Genomic DNA, 20,503 nt, shown 5'->3' on the forward strand with positions numbered 1-20,503 from the left:
TGTGTCCAAGATATTAAACTTGGTTTCATAGATTTCTGCCATTTAAAGCTCATCTACTATAAAATATACTGAAAAAAATATTTTGTAATGTGTGCATCAATTAAAAAGTTGCTGGGAAAGCTCTATATAGGGGCTAGCACAGGGGTGACAGGCTAATCCTCAGGCCTGTGGAGCTAGTGTCCCATAGGGGTGCAATTCATGTCCCAGCTCCTCTGGTTCCCATCCAGCTTTCTGCTTATGGCCTGGGAAAGCAGGGGAGGATGGCCCAAGTCCTTGCAACCCTGAACTCACATGGCAGACTCAACACAAGCTACTGGCTAACAGCTTTGGATCAGCTCAGCTCTGGCCATCACAAGCATTTGAAGAGTGAACCACTGAATGGAAGACCTTCTCTTTATCTTTCCTTCTTCCTCTACAAAATCTGCCTTTCAAATAAAAATAAATCTTAAAAGCTAAAATTTAGGGCCCGGCGCGGTGGCGCAAGTGGTTAAGGGTCCTCGCCTTGCACGCCCGGGATCCCATATGGGCGCCGGTTCTAATCCCAGCAGCCCCGCTTCCCTTCCAGCTCCCTGCCTGTGGCCTGGGAAAGCAGTCGAGGACGGCCCAGGGCTTTGGGAACCTGCACCCGCGTGGGAGACCCGGAAGAGGCTCCTGGCTTCGGATCGGCATAGTATCGGCCCGTTGCGCTCACTTGGGGAGTGAATCATCGGATGGAAGATCTTCCTCTCTGTCTCTCCTCTCTGTATATCCGCCTTTCCAATGAAAAAATAATAAAAATAAATCTTTTAAAAAAAAAAAAAAAAAAAGCTAAAATTTAAAAAGTAGACCACTTTGTTTAAGTCCCTCTTTGAGAGTCATGAGGAGTAACATTGTCATAATCTCATTGTAAAGTCTGCAATAAAGTAGATTTTATGTATTTATTTATTGGAACGGTAGATGTATGGAGAGAAGGAGAGAGAAACATCTTCCAACCACTGGTTTACTCCCTAGATAGCCACAGTGGCCAGAGCTGAACCAATCTGAAGCCAAGAGCCAGGAGCTTCTTCCAGATCTCCCATGCCGGTGCAGAGACCCAAGGCTTTGGGTCGCCCTCTATTGCTTTCCCAGGCCACGGGCAGAGAACGGGAAGGGAGGTGGAGCAGACTGGGATACAAACCAGCACCGATATGGAATCACAGTGGGCGCAAGGTGAGACTTTAACCTCTAGGAAAGCAGGCTGGTTCCCACAATAAAGTAATTTTAGATCAGCACTGCCTAAGTTTCTTTTTCATTAATACATTTGATTACAAAATAGTATTGAATATTCCATGGAATATTATCACACATGCCTTGTGAAATGTTGGGAACGCTTGGAGAACACTTCACAGTGATAAAACACCTACAATTATTTTTGGCAAGATGTGTTTATTACTTTTAATTCGCTATATTTAATCAAGTAGATACCAGAAGTCAAGACTTTAATTGGCTGGAGCAACTAAAGTAAGAATATTGAGTAAAACAATCACAAAATTTCACCACAAAATAATTACCTTCCATCATTAGTTTTGTCACTGGAGGTGCTTAAATAAGTGCTTGATTTCTACTTTGGGAACACATTACTAGAAAAGGGACTGAACAATCAGAGTGACACGTGGTTCAGGGACTGTGAAGTCATTAGCAACATTCAAGGATTCCTCTACGGCACCTAGTTGTACTAGCAACATATCAGAAATAGTTAAACTATCGATTTCCTGGCAAGAGAAAAGTTACCTTCAATCAAATGTAAGACTTTCTGAGATATCATACATTAGCAATTTGTATTTTGATCGTTAGAATCATATTGAAGTTGTTGAGTTTAAATTTCCTAAATTTGGCCCATACTCCATAATGAAAGCTCTTGAACACAGCTTGAGATTTAATTATATTTTCCAGATAAATGAATATGGGTAAAATTGGCATCTGGTATACTTGATTGGACATCATTCTAATGAGCTTATGTGTAGTATTTCTTACCAAAAAATATCAATTTTCATGACCAAGTAAGGGAGGTGTTTGATATGCTTGTTTTGTTTGGGACTTAAAGCCAACTATTAGATTCGATGTCCATATTTATGAATAACAGAGTGTCTACCTCCCTTGTTAAATGGGTTGGAAAAGATCTCCAACATGAAGAGATCCTGTTACAATTATCTTTGTCATCAAAGGTGAAATGTAATTATATTTTTATAAATGTTATATGTTGTTATTAAGTGCTTATGTAATTTGTAACAATGGAACCTTGAAGTGAGCTCCAATATTCTAAAGAGCATCCTTGTAACACTCTTAGGTACCATTTACTGAACAGTTACCATGATAAAGTCACTGTTCAAAATGCTTATCCTTACACGCAGTGCTGCCTGATTTAAATGTGAATTAGAATCACTTGGGAGTCTTTTCAAACTCCACTGCCAGCTCTGGAGGCTGGGGATGGGTCTCAATATCACATTTCTAAGAAAATCCTGTGTAATATCAAGGCTGCTATCATTAGATCAACCTAGATTTGCAAGATTATTAAACCTCCATGAAGTGGGTATCAATATTGTTCACATACTTTGCAAAAAGCAAAACCCAACAGATCAAAAGATGTGGCTGAAATATAGCACTTAACAAACCCAAAACAGAACTGAAATGCAAGAAATTCTGTTGTTAAACTGTATTTCTCTCTGTAATCCATGCATCAGTGGAAACTCCACGTATGTTCTTTACTATTTTTCATTTATTGTATTTGGGTAATAGAAACAAAGTGAGAAATAAAAACCTCAGCCAAAACCTAAAATGCTTTCACATTACTACTTTATATTTACAACCAATATATCTGTTCAACCTATGATTTTTCAGTTTTAATTCATTAATTATTTTCACAATTTCTAATAATCTTTATAGTTTAAAAGGTTAATCATCATTTCTTTATGGGGATTGCAACTGTTAGGCACTCAAGTGTTTTGTGGTTTTCCAATCCAGCAGATCAAATGTTATGAAACAGCAAGATTTTTTGACAGCCCAGCAATTTGGCTGGAAGAAAATTAAAGTTATCCAAGAGCCACCATTTTTGAAACTATTTTTTCATATAATATATAATATTTATATCAAAAAGTTAAATAAAAAGCTTGCAAATGATCCACCAAAGTCAACACTTTTTTTTATTTTCAAATGATTACAAAAAGTTGCCAAAATTCTAAAATTCCACAAGTATTTTTACCTGAAGCCGGAGTCACAAGAAGTTTGTATCCACCAAATTTTCCTTTTGGAGCCTTCCATGAAATTTGTATGCTGTCTTGAGACAATACACTGTATCTTAGCCTCGTGGGTGGAGCTACTGAAAAAGAAAAAACAAAAACGACTTAAACACTGAAATATTTAAGCTCCGTTTATGAAAATAAAAATTTGAAGCAATGCAACAAAAAATGCCTAACACTTTAAATTCAACCATAAATATATTCTTTCTGTATCTTCATGAATGGATTGGTCAGTTTTCAAAAATCGACCTAAAAGTTCCTAATTCTTCCTCAAAAGGACAGCATTGGTCAAATCGTACAAAGAACCAGGACTTAGCGTTAGAATGCAACACTATAGTCTCATTCAGTCACGGAAGCCAACCATTATGTTACAAGGTTGGATTTTCCAAAGGAACATGGGAGTGTCCATAGTCTGTTCTACTGAGGTCTACTGTATCCTTTACGTTGTTCCCTGTGGCAATGCAGGACAGACAACTGGTAATAAAATACTCATTTAAAACTATTTGAGAAAGAGATGGCAAAGGCATTCAGACACAAACAGAGGTTAACTGTGTTTTGTAACCGTTGATCCATTCATTCGACAAGTGTAGCGGATTTATACCTGTCAGAAAGCCACACAGCACATGGGCATGACTCAGCTCACAATATTTAATCCTTCCTGACAGTTCACAAAAATGAGTAGGTCTGTTTACTTTTTGTGTAAATCATTCAAATTTCAAAACACATTTTTTGGCATCCTATGCAAATATTCCAGAATTTCAAAACTACTCCAGTAAGAAGACTTTTTTAATGTAGTATCTAAATTTGTTTGGGAAAAAAAAAACCAGAAAAGCTAACATCTGGCAAATAACTCAGCACTCAATTTTCACTTTTATGATCAACCTTTTTCTTCTTTTTACTTTTGGAAACAGTATAGGGGAAATTAATAAACATTATCCTAATTAGGCATATAGCATTATCATATGTAGCTTCAACATTATTTTCTCATTTCTGCCACTGATTAGGTAAATAATCTTGAGCAGGTGATTTCCTCAAAAGCATTTTAGAAAAGATTATGGCAATATTTTCTGCAAAGGAGAGATGGCAAATTTAAATAGGATGACACACATAATGCATTAGTTAGTGGTCAATAAATATTTGTTCCTCTTCTGCATTTTTCTAGGTGTTGAGCTTAAAATACCATTTAATCCTCACAAATATACTTTGTTATTCCAGTTTTATAGAGCAAGGAACCAAGGAGCAGCTAAGAGACTTGCCTAAGTATACATACTATTGAAGAGCAACCTGGGAACCCTGTGAAAAAGCATTATATCTTTGAAAGAAGTTCCACATTAAGTCAACATCCACTGAGCTAGGTGAGGGAAGAACTTCTGACCCTAAACTATCCACTCAACTGAAATTGGAAAGCATGGCAGGAGAGAATCTTGAGTAATACTTCATATCCAGTCATCGTTCTCTAAGCAGAGAAAGCAGCCAGGCAGTGCCAAAGCATTATAGTTTTATTCTCAACTTGACATGAATGGAAGAAAACATTTACTTTCCTAGTAACAGAGAAATACATCAATCTATCTTAAGATCTTTTTTTTTTCCTTGAGGGTTATTTTTGAGGCCAGCACCATGGTATACAAACAAAGCTACCATGTGAGGCACCACCAGGCCATATGGGTCCTAGGTCAGCCAGATGTTCTAGTGCCAATCTACTACTGGCCTGGAAAAAGCAGAATATGAGCCAACTATGTGAGCCCCTGAAACTCCTGTGGGGGGCACCAGTGAAGCTCCAGCTCCTGGCCTTAGTCTGAATCAACCTTGGCCACTAGAATCACGTGGAGCTCTCTCTCTCTCCTCTCCCTCCCTCCCTCCCTCAATTCTTCCCTTCATTCTTTCCTTCCTTTCTCATGTTTTTCTTTCTGGCACTCGCTATAAAAGTATTTTTAAAAATCCAAAACAAATATTTTTTACATAGAAGAAAATGACTTTCTAGTTGCCACAGTGGCTTAACAAGCTAATCCTCCTGCACTGTCAGCCTCCCATACGGGTGCCAGTCCATGTTCCAGCTGCCCCACTTCCAGTCCAGCTTCCTGCTCTTGGCCTGAGAAAACAGCAGAGAATGGCCCATGGGGAGCCCCCTGTCTCCCAGGTCTGGACCAACCCAGCTGTCAGTTGTGGCCATCTAGGGATTATTCCAATGGATGGAAGGTCTCTATCTCCCTCTCTGTCTCTCCCTCTCTCTGTATGTAGTTGAATTTCAAGTAAAATAAATCTCAAAGAAAATAAAACTACGCCTGACATTTGGATGAACAGATCATCTCACTACTTTGTTTATTCAACATTGGTAGAAAAATCTGCATTATAGCTGGGGAACCTATACAGAATCAAAAATCACAGTAAACTTGCATGTAAACCAGTGAGAATGACTTACATACATAAATAAGTAAACAGCAAGTTTTGGAAAGGAAGTAGGGAAAAAAAGATACCCTGATCCACTGTTGGTAGGAATATAGTCACTTTGAAAGTCAGTATAGAGAGTGCTCAGACAACTAAGAATTGTTCTACCATTTGACCCCGCCATCCCACTCCTGGGAATATATTCAAGGTAAATGAAATCCACAAGAATGAGACCTGCAATCCTATATTTATAATAGCACAATTCACAATAGTGAAGACATGGAACCAACTCAGACGCCCACTAACAGGGGAATGGATAAAGAAATTGTGGTATATCTACTCCGCAGATTACTACTCAGGCATAAAGAGAAATGAAATCCTGTCACTTACAACAAAATGGCCCCGAACAGAAACTATGTTTCGTGAAGTTAACCAGTCCCAAAACAATGGATATCATAGGGTTTCCCTAAGGCAACCAATATGTAAAGAACAAAATATGCATATATGAGCAAACATGTATATGAAAATATAAATACACATATGATACATGGACTGCACAAGGGAGACTGGCATACTAGGAAGTATAAGTATTATGCAGTATGCATCACTACTTCCAAATAAATGTAGAACTCTCCATGAAACTACATTATGACACTAGATTTTTTTACTTCTACCTGTACTTATGATGTCATGATACATTTAAATATCAGAAAATTTAAACCTGTAACTTAGACTTAGGGACTATATGATTATGATAATATGAGGAAGAACAGAAGGGTGAGCATGGGGAGGGAGGAAGGAGGACAGAGATGAATCCCTTCACCCACAAAATTGTTTCATAGAAATCAATTTAAAAAGTGGGGAAAAACAAAGAAAAAGAAAACATTTGTATAGATAGGTTCTTACCACTTGTGGAAGAAAGAAAAATTTAAAGTAAGAATTTAAAAATGTTAAGCAATGTGTAAAGGTATCTGAGTAAAATCAAATCAGTGGACTGGTAGATATCTTCTATTTGCATGAATGCACAGGTGAAAGAAAGCCATATTCCTGCATAAATCATCAGGAGGAAAAAAATGCAACCAACAGGATGGAGGCTTCAGACCAGCCAGTTACAAGAAGGTCAACCAATTCTGTTAGCACTCCAAATATATTGACATTTTTTTCTGTTTTATTACTATTATCATTTTACGATACCATTCTATAGGTTTTGTGATTTCCATTATCCCTCCCCTCCACCAATTCCTCTCTATCATCACAATGGGATAGTCATAAGTCCAGCACTGCAGAAACGGACAATGGCAGAAAGTCCAGCATCCTATTGTCAAGATATAGTTAACAGTTTCATTGGAAGTCCATCTTGGATCTGGAAGCAGATCCAAACACTGCACTGTGTATGTTGATATTCAAGGAGAACAGAGAAATGAACAACATGCAGGATTCCCAGGCTAAAGACAGAAAACTTCAGAACATTTTCCGTACATACTAAACTTGTTTAAATGTTATCTCAGTTTTACAGCTCTCAACATCTCTGTAATCAATAGTTAACCTACTTAACTTCCATCAGAAAATAATGAGAAATATACGGGCTGTGCCCAAAAACACTGATGGTGCTACTGAATCCAGCATTGGCTTCTAATGAATTACTCAAGCCAACACAATGTGAACCAAATGTAACAAATCCATCAATATTCAACCTTTGAAAGGTAATCTACCAGTGAGTCATAGGATGACAGCCCCATTATAACTGCTAACAAAAATCAATACCACTATAACCTTTTATCAATAGTCTTGTTCTCTAAGCTATAAGCATCGATTCTTATAAATCATTAAAACAAAATCTTGTTTAGACACAAAGTTCCCATTTTCTTTAGAAATTTGCCTTTAGGGGGAAAACAGGGAAGAGAAGAATGCTAGATAAGCAATAAATAGGCAGACAATCATGTTTTTCCTTTTGAGAGGCACTGGGATGTAAGCCAGAGCGAGGACAGCAAGACTGACAGAAACATTGTAAGAGCATGGAGAAATAGCTGCTCTTATCTCATGGAACAAAAATATGTGTGTATCTAATACCAGACGCATGATTTTTTTTTTTTTGCAAACACAAAGGAAGTACTTTCTATCTACATAGCTAGTCCTTCACTTGCAGGAATAATTATAAATGCTTGCATGAGCTTGATTCACAAGCCAAGTTGTGTCAGCTCAAATACTGATCTTTTCAAAAAGACAAAGATCAGTGGTAAAGTTTGATCCCTGGCGCACATCAAGAACTCAGAGGAAGCCAACGAATGCAAACTTTGTATGGTAAAGTCCTGTATTTGCTGTGAGACTAAGTTCAACATTGCGGCTGTGAATACAAGAGCTCTATCCCACAAGGGGACTGAGCTAGAACACCACGTAACTGCAGTATTTCGTTTGTTAATGAATGTATAGGAATATATTTTGTCTATTATGCTGTATCGTGTTTAAGAAATGTTTTCTTTAAACCCAAAGAATTGTACAGCAATGATTGAGAGAAGACCATGAGAATAAACTGTCCCTCACTTGAACACTATTCAATCATTTAGAAAAATTTTATAAACTGTCTACACATTAAAGAGCTAATTTTCTATTTCTCCCCCCTCCCCCATTTGTTCCTTCTCAACTCAACATCTTGAGAGCTTGTTATTTTGATAAGTAACAAACTATGCGAAGATTTACTTCTAGTAAAATGACTCACGGTACGCCACGGGGGACACCTTCACTACACACAATCAGGTCCTCTTCTAGCCCGACACCACCCCTGGTTTTCTTCAAGGTCATCATCTCTCCCCGATCACTGCTGAGACCTTCCACTGTTCTCAGTCAGACATCATTTCCTGGCCAAGGAGCAGAAGCAGCCCAGGTCAGAGAGACTACCCAATGAATCCATGGCGAGCAATGAAAGGATGGAGAACAGCCAGAAAGAAAGGGGTCACTGGCCCTAACACTATATTCCAAGGAGATTTCCTGACGGAAAATGTAAGGCTCTATCAGTTAACTTCTACCTTGATTAAATGGGTGACTGTACTTTCCTTTGCTAGCTAGGGAAGCCTCTTTTATTGGCAATCAAAAGGTCTCCCTCAGAGAGAGAAAACAGTACGGTCACACTGAGATCAGCTTTCCCCCTTAAAATGTAACATAAATGGGTAGAAAAACGTGTTATATTTATTTCACAAGGACCTTTAAACAGCAGATAAGTATTTGGTTGTTTTAAAAAAAAAAAAAACTTAAAACCTTCACTTTACATCTTATTGTTTCTATTAAATGCATTGCCCGAATGCATAATACATTATGCATTATCAAAACAGCAGCAAGGAAAATATTCTGAACTTCCAAATTTGTTTGACTTCTATTCATAGCAGAGATGTGTCCATGTGTTAACACAAGGGCCTTTTAAAATTAAATCAAGCCCCACATAATGTCTCCAGTTTTATTTGCTTTGAGGTTTTTAAGTGACAGCTACTTTACCTTCAGTGGCTCCTTCTTGTAACTATCAAAAAAAAAAACACATATATTTACTATGAAATTCTGTGGAGGTGTTTATACTGTAATTTTGTCATTGTTATATATATTTTTTCCTGCAATCAACACAGTAATACATTTTCTGAATTGTTCATTTAACTTATTTTGAAAAAAAGATCGTGGAACAATCCAGGTACAACCATCAGGTTTGGTGAGGGTTCACAGAATCTGAATGGGAGGAAGTTTTTCATAAGATATCAATTCCATTCAGGAAGGAAAGATAATTCAGTCCTCATGTGCTGTTTAATATTATTCATGTTAGATAACCAACACTGTACAATAATTTTGACAATCTTTGCATCTCAAAACCAGTGACATTTTCTGTGTTATAGTCTGTGGGATCAGAAATCTGATGGTTCTCATTGTGCTAAAATCAAAGAATTGGAAGGACTGCACTCCTTTTTGGAGGCTCTAGTGGAGGTTTCATTTTTTTGCCTTTTCCAATTTCTAGAAGCTTCCTCCAATGCTATGTCCAGCATAAAAACCTAAAGGTTCAGATATTTTTCCAGGACTGAACTCATTAAATACTTAATTCATTCATTAATCTTTCAAAAAAAAAAAAGAACACCTGCTAAGACTAAAGTCTTGTTCTGTTCTAGAAATACAGACATTAGAAAGAATATCTCTGCCTTTATGAACTGAAGTAACCAAACAAGGATGAGTCAAACATCAAAAATGGTAACACAGGGCTTGAACTTAATGGTCCCTTCCACCCTGGCTTCTAGCAGACAAGTTTCAGAATTATCTTAGATGCCTCTTTCTTCTATCTGTCTCCATGCTGAATCAGCAAGCCAGTTCTGCCCTTCTACCTCTTAAGCTATTTATTGGGTTCATTCATTTCTCTATAATAGTATTCCCTACTCCAAACTCTCAACATTCATTCATAGACATAAATAATTTTTATTTATTCTCTTAAACCCCTGACTCACATATGTATCAATACTGCTATGAAAATGTTTTCAAAAATACAGTTGTTGACAATCTATAATAAGGTTTCAATGTCTTTCTGCCTTTGTTTACCATAGCTCATATAATTAATATTATAACTTATCTGTTTATGTTTCTCTTTCCCTTGAAAGCAAAGAGTAAATTCCTATTCAGCTTTGCATCTTGAACTCAAAACCTGTGATGAATAACCTATTCCTGCATTAAAATAAATTAAGATGGAAATCTTGAAGGGCTTAGCAATTTTTGTCCTTTATCAGGTGTAGATACCAAATTATCCAGGATTTTAGTATCACTGTTATAATTGAGAGCATTCTTCATAAATGTAAATAAAATAAGCAAAAACTGTCTCTCTCACTGCCTTCTGTGTGTTCAGTGAACTCACTGGGAATCTCATCACTTATCCCAGGTGCACAAGAGCTATTTGAGTAAGGCCAAAATCGACTTCTTTTCAAAAAGTGTGCCTCACTAAAGAAGGGTGTGATGGTGCATGCGTTGCTTTTATACCAGCCTCTATTTTAAACGTTAGATGTTAACATTCCTAAAACCACCTTGCTGCGTTTATTTTGCTTGGCTGACAAACGGCATTACATACCAACACTTGAGTCTGCAGGAGTAGCATGCTTTTCTGGTAGGATCATGTTGTGCACTGCTCTGTACTATGCACTGACTTCGATGGATAGCACATCATGTAATAAATAACTTCAACTTTACAGGACATAGTTTCCTTTACAACTTCTGAACTCCATCATACAAGGAAAGCAATCTCAGACAATATGTAAACATGTGCACGGCTGTATTCCAACAAAACTTAATCTATAAAAAAGCAGGCCACAGGCCAAAGTCGGCTCATAGATAGTCACTTGTCAACTTTGGATTTCCTTCAGAAAAACAGAAATTTAAAACAAAACTGTATATCCCAGTAACACAAACAGCAATTTTTTCAAACTAAATTGAATTTTTAAAAAAGCCTCCATCATTAAAATGTTGATGGCAAATCAGTAACCTGTGTCAAACCCTGAATCATTTTTAGATTAGCAGCTAAGTCTTTAAAGAAAGGAGTAATATTAAGAAACAGGTATGAAGTAGTAGAAATACTTTGCAAATACAGTAGTAGGTAAGACACAAGCCATGAGTAGAAACCACGTACACACTCTTTATTTTTATTTGATATTACTAGAACTAGTTTTCTGTGTACAAATTTGACTCGCTGATTAAATCTGTAAAGCCTTTTCGGAAGTGCTTTGAGAGAACTATTTAACCAACTTCCACAAGATGACTACGCTCAGTCAAAAGTCACCTTGGCAATCCTTAAAGCTGGGACACGTTTCTACAGTGCAAGCCACTGGTAAAGCTTAGTAAAAGCCAACACAGGACTCTGCCCAGAAACACAGTTGAACCAAAGAAGCACTATTTGAATAAGTAGAATAAAAACAACAATCAGAACCAAGATGGCTGGAGTCCCAGGCCCCACTGATTCTTTTAAAGTCTCCAGTTACCTTGACCATGGACGATAGCGCAAAAACAAGCAATTGCCAAAAATGCTGGAAGCAGCCAGTATCGCTTCTTACACTGAAAAATCTTCATTTTATTTCTTGATTTTTACATGGATTGTAGCAGTTGCCTAGAAACAGAATACAAAGACATGTTTGAGAACACTGAAAATAAAATCTATACAGTTACCTAGGTCATGCAGATACACCATCCTGGGTTAACATGTCACGATGTAATCAATTCCCATGCAAGAGTTTGAGGTTTACTATATCACTAGAATATACTTAACTGTTTCCTTTTCTGAATAAGCATAGTTCTTCCTGATACAGTAAGCTGAGACCATTTTTCCCAGGTTTCATTTGTAAAAGGCCATTACACTTTATGCATCATAAAATGCATGGAACCCTTGCTATACATGAAGAGTATCCTACTCATTTCAAATAAACACGTCTCCTCGTATGTGACCACCCTGATGAAGGCATGGACTCCAGCACTGGTGTTGGGTTCAACAGCAAATCTGAAGCATTTCCTGGACATTTCCTGTAATGAATTCCTCCACAATCCTGTAAGAGGGAAACCCACTGGAAAGCTGACCAGGACCACTTTGTCGCGTCCTATCTTAATCATCACTGAGTGTTGCCAAAACAGCAACCCCCTGACAGGATCACGTGACTCACAAAGGGAGGTTCAGGACAGGGCTTCAGTTTGTCGCACAGAGAGCCTCACTTAGGAACACCGCCCTTTGTTGCTGTGTGCTGTCCCACGATCCCTGGAACACTAACACACTGAACTAGCTGGATCTCCTGAAGGCAAGACTTGGATAGTGACCCGGGGACTCCAAGGCTCTGTCCATCCTGGTTCTGCCTTTGCAAGGTGTTTACTGCCTGACTCCTTGCAGTTCTTGACTGAACTTGTACAGCTGACCGGATCTTCATTGAATCCCTTTCCACCACTGCCAGTCAGAAACTTCCCAGAATCCAACAGCTCCTCAAGGGGACTCACACCAGCTCACTTATCTGATGGTAACTGCACAGTATATAACTTTGCATTTTATATAACATTGTTTGCATAGCTAAGTTTTGAAGTTATATTAATAACTAACCTATAACCATTACAGTTTGCTCTTCATAAAGAGTTTTGATGTCAAAGATAAGTTTCATAAATTAAATTACAAATCTTTCTCTATTTTCATAGTTGTATAGTAGTCCAAGTAGCATGAGACAGACATGGGAAATGAGGTAAAAGGTGAATAAATTTGATGGAATATAGGAAGAAATAATCCAGGACATACTTGGGATCCTAATTTCACAGAGACAACTAAAATAAGATTAGTGAGTTGCTCAAAGATGTAAGTAACCCTTGACAGAAGACAGGCATGCAAAGCATTTGACAGGTAGAACTTTAATTTTCAATCCTATCCAATGAGTACATCAATCAAATTACCATTACATATTCAGCTATTTATGACACTCAAAGAAAAATACAGTAGCAGAATCATTCTCTTAACTAAAGGAAATCTTTGAGATTCGATGTCCGAACATCATTACTAAGGGTTTCAATTAGAACAAAAGCAAGGAGAGGAAAGCTACATCTGACCATGTTTGCCGTTTGACATTCAACTTAAGATCTTAGGGTTAGGGACCAGTGTGATAGCCTAGTGGCTTGCACACGCTGGGATCTCATGTGGGTGCTGATTCTGATCCAAGCTGCTCCACTTCCCATCCAGTTCCCTGCCTGTGGCCTGGGAAGGCAGTCAAACATGGCGCAAAACCTTGGGACCCTCCACCCACGTGGGACACTTGGAAGAGGCTCCTGGCTGCAGAACAGCTCCGCTCCGGCCATTGTGGCTGCTTGGGGAATAGACCAGCAGATGGAATTTCTTTCTCTATTTTTCTCCTTCTGTGTATCTGCCTTTCCAAAGAAAATAAAACTTTTTTTTAAAGATTTATTTTTATTATGTTTTTATTGGAAAGGCAGATATACAGAGAGGAGAGACAGAGAGGAAGATCTTCCATCCCATGATTCACTCCCCAAGTGAGCGCAACGGGCCGATGCTATGCCGATCAGAAGCCAGGAGACTCTTCCAGGTCTCCTGTGCAGGTGCAGGATCCCAAAGCTTTGGGCCGTCCTCGACTGCTTTCCCAGGCCACAGGCAGGGAGCTGGAAGGGAAGCGGAGCTGCCGGGATAGAACTGGCGCCCATATGGGATGTGGGGCGCTCAAGGCGAGGACCTTAACCATTTGCGCCACCGCGCCGGGCCCAAAATAAAACTTTTTAAAAAGCTCTTGTGGTTAAAGGTAGATACCACATGATATGCTATTTTAACAGTGATGGGATGGAAATGCGGGTTGGGGAGCCCTTTACAAGTCACAGTTTAATAAATAGACTTTTTCATCGAAGCACTGAAGTTGCATTGAGAATGTAATTAATGTGCTACATTAGAAGTTAATGTGGGGGGTTCAGGCCTTGGGGTTGCAGGCAACTGCAGATCCCTGTAGTATGGCGGTTGTGGGGAGTGCCTCTGCCGGCTGAATCCAATGCTGAGGACTCAGACCAAAGCCACTGCCGAAAAGCAGTGACTGAGTCCTTGGTTTTGGGCGGAGAGTGCACCAAATGGTGCCAGGCTCTGCCTGCTGGCTGCCCTGCAGCCACCTCTGGGGTTTTTAGAATATGAAATTGCTGCTTAGGGACACCCATGAATAAGGCCAGTTTTAGTGTAAGTGAGAGATGAATTCTGGATGATTCCCAGTAACAGGGTCATGAAACTTTCGGGCAAGCATGGGGATTGAGATCTGATGGTTTGGAAGGGAGTGACCATAAGATCTGTTTGGGCCAGACTTATTCACCAGCCAAATTAGGAATCCTGAGAAGGGCTATTAGGGCTATTAGCATAGAGCATCACTGACTGCCACACAACAATCCACGCCAAAGCTATGGATGGGGGCCTGTCTGGCAGGGCTAGGTACCATTACTTGACTGAGTGGTGGAATAGTGGACTGGTCACATTTGGCATGGTCAAGACACTAATCAGCTTATGAGAGAACTTGGTCTGGGGGGGTAAACTCTGTGGGGCAAGTGTGGGCCCAACACTGTGGAAATACAAGTCCCACAAGTTAGATTGTGAGCTGGGGTGGTGAAGGGCAAACCTAGGAATGACCATGGCACCTGCCATCACGTACAGGTAAAGGAACCAATGGCAATCTGGGTAGGTCAAGACAGCACCACCCAAAGGTGCATCCTAAAACCGGATATGGGGTGGGCCAAGCTGCAACTGGAAGGGGACAGACTGGGCAAGGCCAAGCAAACTTCAACTCACAAAAAAGGAAAGAAATCAGGATGGAGCACATGTCATTCTGACCTAGACTCTTACCCCAATTGGTCTTCATGAGGCATGGATACTAGGCCACAGCATCAAAGGCAAAGTTTGAGACAGGTGAGGGGCTAAACCAACTGGGTTAGAATACCTCCTGGCACGCACGCAATCTAGGGCTGGGAATAGACTCGGTTGGGGAGCTGTGAGAGAACACCCTTGTTGGGTTGGGATTCCCATCGGAGGGTGTGTGAGCTGGAGCGGGGGCTGTGTGTTGGTCTGGGTACGGCTGCAATCTCCCTAGGCACAACTGTGGACTGGGGCTGGGCACACCAAGCTGAGCTAGACGCCTGCACCATCTGGGGCTCTGGAGAACCTGGGTAGATGTAGGACAGACTAGGCTGGGTGTCTGGCACTAATGAGCCATGTGTGAGCAGTGTCTGGGTATGGACAAGCCTTGGCTGGGCTGAAATAGCCAACACCAAGAACTGGAATGGATTGAAGGCCAGCAATGAGGGCTGGCCCATGGAACCACCAGTATGCGCAAGACCTGGCCTAAGGAGAGGTTCTGAAGGAGGAGCTTGGGAAACTCCTCTGTCGGAACACAGCCCCTATAGGTGAGCGCAAGAACCACAAAATGGAGCAACTATATCAGACCAGGCCAGAAGAAGATACCCACCATCATACATATGGCATAGTTGGGGGGCCGCCCAGGCTGAACCTGTTCACATCAACCACTGGTGAATCCAAGCACCAGCAGAGAGTATGAGTCAGGCCAGTCTCATTCGCAACATATACCAGTACACATTAAGGAATGCCAAGGTGAGGTGAGCCGTGCTAGATGTGCTTGCAGTGCCCAAACAGCACACGTGAGAACCAGAGGGGAGGAGGCAAAGCTGACAAGGGAATGTGGGCTCCCCTGCTGGACATCCACTCCCACTGGAGAGTGAGTTGGGATGGGGGCAGACCAGACCAGGAAGGGCTACAACACCCGTGGGCCTCATGAGAGCTAGATGGGGAAGGGCCAGATTGGGCTGACTCTTCCGACTGATGCAAACAAAAATCAGAATGGGTGAGGGTTGATTGGGCTTTGCCACACCATCAAATTGCAGAGGCTGGCACTGGGGTCCAATTCTGTTAAGTTAAATGCCTAAACTACCTGGAGAGTGCACAATCCAGAAGTTGGAGTGGCCTAGAAGGGAAATAGTGGGCACCTCCCTCATGGGTAACCACTCCCACTGGAGAGCATGAAAACCAGGACAGGGGCAAGAGTGGCTAGACAGAAAGGCACCTGCCAGTATGTGTGTGGGTTGGATCGTAGGTTGGTTGGGTTGAACTAGGCGTCAATGCCCATTGACAAGTACCAGAGCTAACTGGGATGTGGGACAGACTGAACAAGCTTGTGGTACATACTGGCATGCATGGGAACCAGGGTAGGGAGCAGGCCTGGTGGGGGTTATGGGGAGTCGCCCCAACTAGGCTGTAGCTTCCACTGGTTTGCGTGAGGACCGAGTATGAAGTGGGTAGGATCAAGCTGGGCTATAACACCCATTGGTTCAAGGGGAAGACAGGGCTGGAAACAGAACTGACCCAGCAATTGCAACGACCAGCATGTGCATAAGCTGATTGGGGCAACGGACTGTGCCAGACCCTGTACTGGCAAATTCACACAATAATCAGGTTTGGGATCATCTCAGATGAAGTTTCTTTGGGGATCCCTCCAACTGAACTGCTGATCTCAGAACCCCAACCCTGAAGAGACTATGTCAGCCAGTGGATTCTGAATAGGTTTCATTGCGACTGGAATGGCAATATTGATAGCAATTCAGAACTGTTGAACTATCAAAACTGCTTGAGCAGAACCCTCAGAGTGTGCCTCACATCGGGGATATGGGCTGGGTAGGAGGCTGGGTAGGGCTTTTCCCTTTGTTTCTCCCCTGACCCCAGATACAGGGGGGGAAGATGATATTAGTGTAGAAACAATGGTATTACCCACTTTCCTGTAGCCCTTGACCCTTGGTACCCTAATCAATTAAGTAGGATCATTAAAAAGTAATAAATTATTTTTTTAAAGTTAATATGCACCTCACATACTTTAGCTAAAGAAATAAGTAGATGGTACATGAGTCTTGCCAACTTTTCTTGGAAGCTGACTATTATTTACATGGGGGAAAATGTAGTCAGAACCAATTTTTTAAGTTCCTTTTCTGATATTGTTTATTTTAAATTAAGATGAGCAATGCCATATTGGGAGAAGCAGGATTTTCCTTTTGTCAAGCTTGTTTGCCAAGTCCCCAAATTCCTGGATGGTACAGTAGGGGCAAGGAAAAATCAGTTCTTATTCAAGTATCATGAGCTATTTTAACATTGACTAAAATGTCAAATACGAATCTTTGGAAAGTTTGCCCATAAATCTGCACAAAACAAATAACTCTTGAGTTTTACTGGGGGGTGGGGAAGGGTGAGGGGATTGGGCCTTAAAACATAGCAGAAAAGCTACCTTATAGTAAGTTCAGAAATTACAAACCACATTTTGGAAACTGATAATGATTAGTACAAGTTTTCTCAAAACACTCTAAGATCAGGAACCTAACAATAGCACCATTCGTGCTAATTTGCCTTGTTCTATTTTGCATATTTTTAAAGTTTAATCTCACTTATTCTACTGAGATTAATAAGGAGCAAAGACCTTGAGTGCAACATTAAAATATGCACACAGGCATGCAACTCCAAATCTAACATATGGCTAGTTTTATCAGAATGTCTTTAAAATATTTGAGTTTTTCTATCACACACACATGTGTATATACTCTTGCCAAAACACATACATACACACATCCAAACTGGATAACATTCAATTTAGTCACTGCTGATCTCCAAAAACAGCTTAAACAAAATTGTTGAAGCCACCTGGCACACCATACATCAGCAGCTCCATGTTTTGAAACAGAGTCTTATTTATAATGTATTGAAATGTGCGTTTCAGCAATCACTATTGAGAGTTCAACCATAAAACCAAAGCACTGCATCTGGTAGTAAGGAAGCTACAGAACTTCTACAACATGTCCCCGTTGGTGGGTTTACTTGCAATGAACTGAAAAGAAATACTGGCTGAAGAGCCCTCAGTGAGCTCTCACAATGTAATTCCAAAGCAGAAATAGAAGCACTCACATTGCAAAGTTAAATAAGTATGAAATAGAGTGAAGAGTCAACAGAAGATGGTCAGGTCAATTAGCAGGAATTAGGAAGATCTGATGAGGATTTGCAGAGTCCTAACTAACTAACCTCTCCATGCTCTTTATCAATGAACTGTAAAAGATAGCATCTATGTTTTGACTGTGATAAAATAGACAATAAGCTTGCAACATAGATAACTCTCACAAAGTTCTCATTAGTAGCATCTTAGCAACAAGTTAGAAAAACTTTAAGAGGGATGAAAATAACCAATGGATTTGCTATTTAGACAAATGCTGAAGGAAAGAGAAAAATCATCAACGTTTGTGTGACAATCCTGCCAAAAGAATTTAGCCAAAAACTGGAATCTCCAGTTAGTAACAGAGGCAGTAATTATTTACATGTGGGAACTGCTTTAGACTTTTCAAAATACATTCCTATCCATTTTAGCAATCTCCTGAGAATAGCTCTATACAAGTTTAACATCATTAACCATGCAAAGACGTAAAAGACTTGAAGAATAAATCATAGGGCTAGAAAAAGAGCAATTATTAAGCATGTGTTGATTTTTTAATCTTATTATTCCATTGGAGATGCAGGTGGAGAGAGTAGAGAGGGGAAGATGAATAAAATTTTCATCTACTGATTCACTCCCCATAACACCGTAACAGCCAGGAGTGAGCTTAGACCAAAGCCAGCAACCAAGAATTCAACTCAGGTCTCCCACATGAACAACAAGAACCCAAGCACAGGAGCAGGGCCTTCCAGGGTCCACTGTGGCAGAAAGTCAGAATCAGCCAGAGAACCCAGTTCCCTAAGAAGGTAAACAGTTGACGACCCTTCAGCTACCTGACCCCTTGTGCCTCTTCCATGCAGGGGAAAAGAAGGAATCACCCACACAGAACAGGTATCTTTATGCATCTGAAAAGCATCCAAGACAAGGGGACTGTCCTGCATAGCTTCTGAAAATAGAGCTGGAAGCAGCAGATTGATCCAAATCCACACGGACGTGGATTTAGAAGTAAACACTTCCCTGTGAAGAGAAAGACAGCAACGACAAAGTGTTCCTAATGTAGAATAGTCAATGCAATGACTTTTTGATCTTCCAAAAGTTTGAAAGTGATGTGCACCGGATAAAAACTGTACTTTCAGCTTGAATTTTAAATGTTTTTCCCTGAGATATGCAATAATATCCTCTCTTGATGCTGAGCAGCACAGCAAGTCACAGCTCTTAAAGAGAGCATTCACGTGAGCACTCCCCACAGCGTCCTGCCTGCCAAGCCAAGATGAGTAGGCTGTTTATTGAGCTTCCACCTTAGAGTATCTTCAGATGCGTCTCGTGACACAGACCATTATAAACCAGGGAGCAGCTGTATTGTGTGGATGCAGCATCATGACAGTGTGAGAAAAACTCTGCCTAGGAACAAGACCTAGATTTGTCATGCTTAGCTTGGTAGGCAGCCTTCACCTCTGAGAACTCGCTCTCTGCAGCTTGGTGACCAGAATTAAAGGTAAATCAACAGAAGTTATGTTAACCTAAAGTGCCAAAAGGTAGAGTCTAGGTTTGCATGCGAAGCTGAGAACAGAGAAAGAAAATGACAGAGAAGAGTGAGCCAAAAGAGGTGAGGGTGGAGAGTGGAGTAAAATCTGTATATACGTCTAAAGTCTGGATGCTTCAAAATGGCAAAGGAGTAGTTAATCAAGACTTAACCATTAATGTGTGCACATATTAGCTCTTCAACATATTAACACACAACTGATAGAATAAAGCAGTAAGACACTGCTAGGACTTCTCTTAGAAATTAAAACAACTGGGAAGGCCCAGCACAGCAGCCTAGCTGCAAAAGTCCTCAGTTTGAACACACCAGGATACCGTATGGGCACTGGTTCTAATCCTGGTGGCCCTGCTTCCATTGCAGCTCCCTGCTTGTGACCTGAGAAAGCAGTTGAGGATGGCCCAAAGCCTTGGCTCCCTGCACCCATGTGGGAGACCTGGAAGAAGCTCTTGCCTCCTGGCTTCGGATCAATGCAGCACTGGCCAATGTGCCCACTTGGGGAGTAAATCAGCGCACAGAAGATCTTCCTCTCTGTTTCTCCTCCTCTCTGTATATCTGACTTTCCACGAAAATAAAATAAATCTTAAAAAAAAGCAACTGAGAAAATTTTTAGTAAGGATATAGAAGATACAACTAATTCTATGAAGTGATATTTACTGATCATTCACATCTTAAGTGCATTTTGTCTCAGAAATGAAAGACTGGGCCCGGTGCGGTGGCGCAAGTGGTTAAAGGTCCTCGCCTTGCACGCCCGGGATCCCATATGGGCGCCGGTTCTAATCCCGGCAGCCCCACTTCCCTTCCAGCTCCCTGCCTGTGGCCTGGGAAAGCAGTCGAGGACGGCC

At 40.6% G+C, this 20,503-nt stretch overlaps 1 protein-coding gene across 1 annotated transcript in view; it reads right to left on the minus strand.

The window, feature by feature from the left end:
* The window catches only part of COL14A1 (collagen type XIV alpha 1 chain), a 197,424-nt gene that overhangs the window by 170,652 nt on the left and 6,269 nt on the right, over nucleotides 1-20,503 (minus strand). The window contains exons 2-3 of the mRNA XM_040979368.1: nucleotides 11,624-11,748; nucleotides 3,218-3,334 (exon numbers count right to left, since the gene is read on the minus strand). Coding sequence (XP_040835302.1) covers nucleotides 3,218-3,334; nucleotides 11,624-11,711 — 205 coding nt within the window. The 5' untranslated portion in view covers nucleotides 11,712-11,748. The remainder of the gene's footprint in view (nucleotides 1-3,217; nucleotides 3,335-11,623; nucleotides 11,749-20,503) is intronic.

This window comes from Ochotona curzoniae, unplaced genomic scaffold (assembly GCF_017591425.1).
Source record: "Ochotona curzoniae isolate NIBS_2020 unplaced genomic scaffold, NIBS_Ocur_1.0 contig_3190, whole genome shotgun sequence".
NCBI classification, from domain to species: Eukaryota; Metazoa; Chordata; class Mammalia; order Lagomorpha; family Ochotonidae; genus Ochotona; species Ochotona curzoniae.